Below are 4201 nucleotides of genomic sequence, written 5' to 3' on the forward strand. Positions count from 1 at the left end.
GTCCTATTGGTAAGCTGGTGGTTAAGAAGAAATACGTCACATGCAGAAGAAACCAGCTTGAATGATGAAGGTGATGTAATTTCTCCAATTACAAGGGCGTGTCCAAGGCACCGTAGATATTAGCACACAATAAAATAACCTAAAATCAATGCAAATTCATAATTAATCAAAGATTTCTTGATTTCTATCGTGGCACGGATATGAAGTGAAACAAAAATGAAAATTTGCCCAAAGCCGAGACTTGAAATCTCCCCCCAGAGCAGTAATGACAGATGCATTAGACAAATGTGTGAAAGTATGCATGTGCTTCTGTAACCTCCAGTGTGCGACTGTCCTGGAGGCCTGTTCTGGAGGATGGAAAGTTGGTCCATGCGGCTGCAGCTGTTGCCTTGTCTGTCAACCCAAGTGTTGTGTGCAGCTCGTTCTTGCCTTTTACAAACACGCAGGCAGAGACGACCTCCCGTGACCAATGAAATGGAGGGACCTCGGTTCCAGCCTGCCAATAGAGTCGGATGTCTGCGTATAAATGCTTAAGTCCATCAGCTGACAGAGTTGGGCAACCCCTACATTTGGTGGACAGGATCTGATCCCGGGCTCTGTTACTTCTTTCCTTTCTCCTAAACAGGTAAAAAAAAAAAAAAGGAAGTGAGACTTTTTGCAGATCTTTTGCAAATATTTTAGTTCCTGCCTGAAAGATATTAAACTAAATATGTGAGGGCCTGACCGCCTGGAGCCTGATGGAGAATATTTGTCTATTTTTATTAAGGCTTTGGGTATATTATACGACTCTGGAGGTACTAATATGACACTCTAATCATAATCTGACTACTGATAGCATTAAAAACCTAATTATATGACCTCATATCCAGTTGTGATCATAAGCTCTTGCCCGACATGAGCAGAAAATGCTCATGTAAATTAAATTCTATGTAAATTGTAATACAATTTTCTTTTGTTTGCTTTGTTTTTTCTACCTCTGGTGCAGACATATTGCGTTTAAAAAGCTCCACACAACAGCAGTGAAATAACACCCAGTTCTTTCTTTTGTACAGCGACACCTGTTCAGATTGGAGGCTCACACGGTTCCAAAACGTTACAAAACAAAATCTGTTTGCCAGGTTTTGTACATATAGAAACACAATCCAAACGCCTGAGGCAAAACGGGGAAAAGGGAAACCATTCGATTTCATATACTGGAAACTGTAGATCTGTGCTGGGATGTGAGGAGTTGAGGCACAAGGCAGAGCAGCCTATTAATAATCTGTACTGTGATGAGTGAGACAGGTGGTGAGACAGATGGACAGGCAGAAAAACCGAGAGACAAGTGTGTTGACAGCACAGCGGGCAGAGAGTTTGTGTAAAGACGGGAAAAATAAAGGGAGCCAGATATGATAAGAAGGTGTCTCCTCCTCACCAGAATATTCATAGACAAGATGCTGGAAAGAATGCCTGAAAAGAAAAACGGTATAAATGAGTTTTTAGATTTATGATCTTAGCTGTTGACGTAGACGAGTCTGGGATGGAAATGCAAAGAAACAACAGGTCTTCTTTTCTGTTTTCTCATCTCAGGCAGAATAATAACTGCAGCCATGGCAAAGAACTGCCACAACGACTACAAGATGAAGTTCTCTGTCGACGAGGAGTTCCCCGATCTCTCCCAGCACAACAACCACATGGCCAAGGTTTAGAACCTTCCATTTTCTTATGAAGAAAACTATTCTGTGAAAGAGAAATCACTGTCGCGCATGAACAAAAGTGTGGAGCTGCCGTGTATTTACCAAGCTTCGCTGACCTGTCGTCGGCTGTAGGTGCTGACCAAGGAGATCTATGGCAAGCTGAGGGGAAAGTCCACCCCCAGCGGCTTCACCGTGGATGACGTCATCCAAACTGGTGTAGACAACCCCGGTGAGTACCCATATCAGCACCGTTCCATCACTGTTTGAGAACATTCTGACATGATAACGTCTCAGGTGTCACTCTCCACACCAGCAGAATGCCCCACCTGTACAGCGGATTCCAGCAACCAGCAAGAACTTCCAGAATTCTCAACCTCCCCTTTGTTTTCAAGGTCATCCCTTTATTATGACCGTGGGCTGTGTTGCTGGTGATGAGGAGTCGTACGAGGCCTTCAAGGATCTGTTGGACCCCGTCATCTCCGACCGTCATGGTGGATACAAGCCTACTGACAAGCACAAGACCGACCTGAACTTCGAGAACCTGAAGGTGAGACGTTCGGATGCAGTAGAATTTGCTACTGGCAGGCTCAACACCAGCTGAACAATTGGATGATTCAGGTCTAGATGGAAAAATGTAGTTGATTTAAAAGTTTCCAGACTTAAAAAAAAGCCTTTTCTGTCTTAGGGTGGCGATGACCTTGACCCCAACTATGTGCTGTCCAGCCGTGTTCGTACTGGCCGCAGCATCAAGGGATTCACCCTGCCTCCCCACAACAGCCGTGGAGAGCGCAGAGCCATTGAGAAGCTGTCCATTGAGGGTGAACTTCTACAAACAAATACAACTTGACCTGATCCAAGTATTTTTACCGTTTTGAGAGACACGACCCTCTTCCTTTGTTTCAGCTCTGGCCAGCCTGGACGGTGAGTTCAAGGGTAAGTATTACCCCCTGACAGGCATGACCGATGCAGAGCAGGAGCAGCTGATCGCTGACCACTTCCTGTTTGACAAGCCCGTATCCCCCCTGCTGACCTGCGCTGGCATGGCCCGCGACTGGCCCGATGGCAGAGGCATCTGGTGAGAGAGACAGATGGGAAATGAAAAAAATAAATCACTGCAGTTAAAGTTGGACTGGGACTCTCCTAGTTTATGACCAACAAAGGTTGTTGTGTGGTTCAATTCAATCCTCCCCCCCCTACCATGACAAAACAGACAAAATCTCCCCTCTTTTATAATATCAACACTGTAGTTTTAAAATATTGGCTTGTAAAGATTAGGTCTTGACACTAAGTTGACTGGAAATGTGTTTTCTCTTTATTCCTCCAGGCACAACGACAACAAGTCCTTCCTGGTCTGGGTGAATGAGGAGGACCACCTGCGCGTCATCTCCATGCAGAAGGGTGGCAACATGAAGGAGGTCTTCAGGCGCTTCTGCGTCGGCCTGCAGAAGGTGCTACACATATCGCCATCACGATATACTTTGGCACATTGATACAGAAGTTACACATTTATTTTAACTGAATGTCACCTGTATACCTTACCTGGCATTTCCTTTGCCAGATTGAGGCGATCTTCAAGAAGCACAACCACGGTTTCATGTGGAACGAGCATCTGGGATATATCCTGACTTGCCCCTCCAACCTCGGAACAGGCCTGCGTGGCGGCGTGCACGTCAAGCTGCCCAAGCTGAGCACTCAACCCAAGTTTGAGGAAATCCTGACCAGGCTGCGTCTGCAGAAACGTGGCACAGGTACCACAACAACTCTTAACGTTCCTTCACTTGTTAGTGCTGTAATAATCAAAGAAATCCCAAAACATTCTCAAAAATGAACCTTTTTGTCCTTTTTAATTTTTAACCCAGGTGGTGTGGACACAGCCTCAGTGGGTGGCGTGTTTGACATCTCCAACGCTGACCGTCTCGGCTCCTCCGAGGTGGAGCAGGTCCAGCTGGTGGTTGATGGTGTCAAGCTGATGGTTGAAATGGAAAAGAAGCTTGAAAAGGGAGAATCCATCGATGGAATGATCCCAGCCCAGAAGTAAAGCAGACAGGCACAGCAAATGTTTTTTTTTATATGAAACCATATGGTTTGCCTTGTAAAATGATCTGCCAATTCAACACTTGCTTCTTCCTTTCAAGAAGACACTCCACCTTCCTCACCCCCCCCCCCCCTCTTAAATATCTGAAATCCTATCTGCTATGTTTAGGTTCTTTTAATTTTCTGTCACTTTAACCAGCCCTCTCCACCATTTCTACGTAACATCCTGGGATCAAACCAAGCCTTGCCTGGTCATTGTTGTACACAATTCAAAATATGTATTTTTTGATTGTAAAATATAACCAGACAATTAAATTATGCCCCATGTGACACTCAAAATGTCTTTTTCTCTTTTTTTTGGTTGATATTTTCAAGATTCATTCTTTTAAAGCTCTACAAACACACATCCCAGAATGACACTTGACATATATTAAAAAAGAAAATACAGTGGAATCTTCACATGATTTCCAAATCTGAGAAAACCAAAAAGA

The 4201-nt window shown here is 44.5% G+C and overlaps 1 protein-coding gene across 1 annotated transcript; it reads left to right on the forward strand.

The window, feature by feature from the left end:
• The first annotated feature begins 475 nt into the window (after positions 1-475).
• Positions 476-4049, forward strand: ckmb (creatine kinase, muscle b). The gene is made up of 9 exons (XM_057048982.1): positions 476-625; positions 1570-1682; positions 1809-1905; positions 2069-2223; positions 2362-2494; positions 2580-2751; positions 3001-3124; positions 3235-3424; positions 3536-4049. The coding sequence occupies exons 2-9, from the start codon at positions 1590-1592 to the stop codon at positions 3712-3714; spliced, it is 1143 nt and encodes a 380-aa protein (XP_056904962.1). The 5' UTR covers positions 476-625; positions 1570-1589; the 3' UTR covers positions 3715-4049.
• The last annotated feature ends 152 nt before the right edge of the window (positions 4050-4201 follow it).

This window comes from Takifugu flavidus, chromosome 12 (assembly GCF_003711565.1).
Source record: "Takifugu flavidus isolate HTHZ2018 chromosome 12, ASM371156v2, whole genome shotgun sequence".
Taxonomy (NCBI): Eukaryota; Metazoa; Chordata; class Actinopteri; order Tetraodontiformes; family Tetraodontidae; genus Takifugu; species Takifugu flavidus.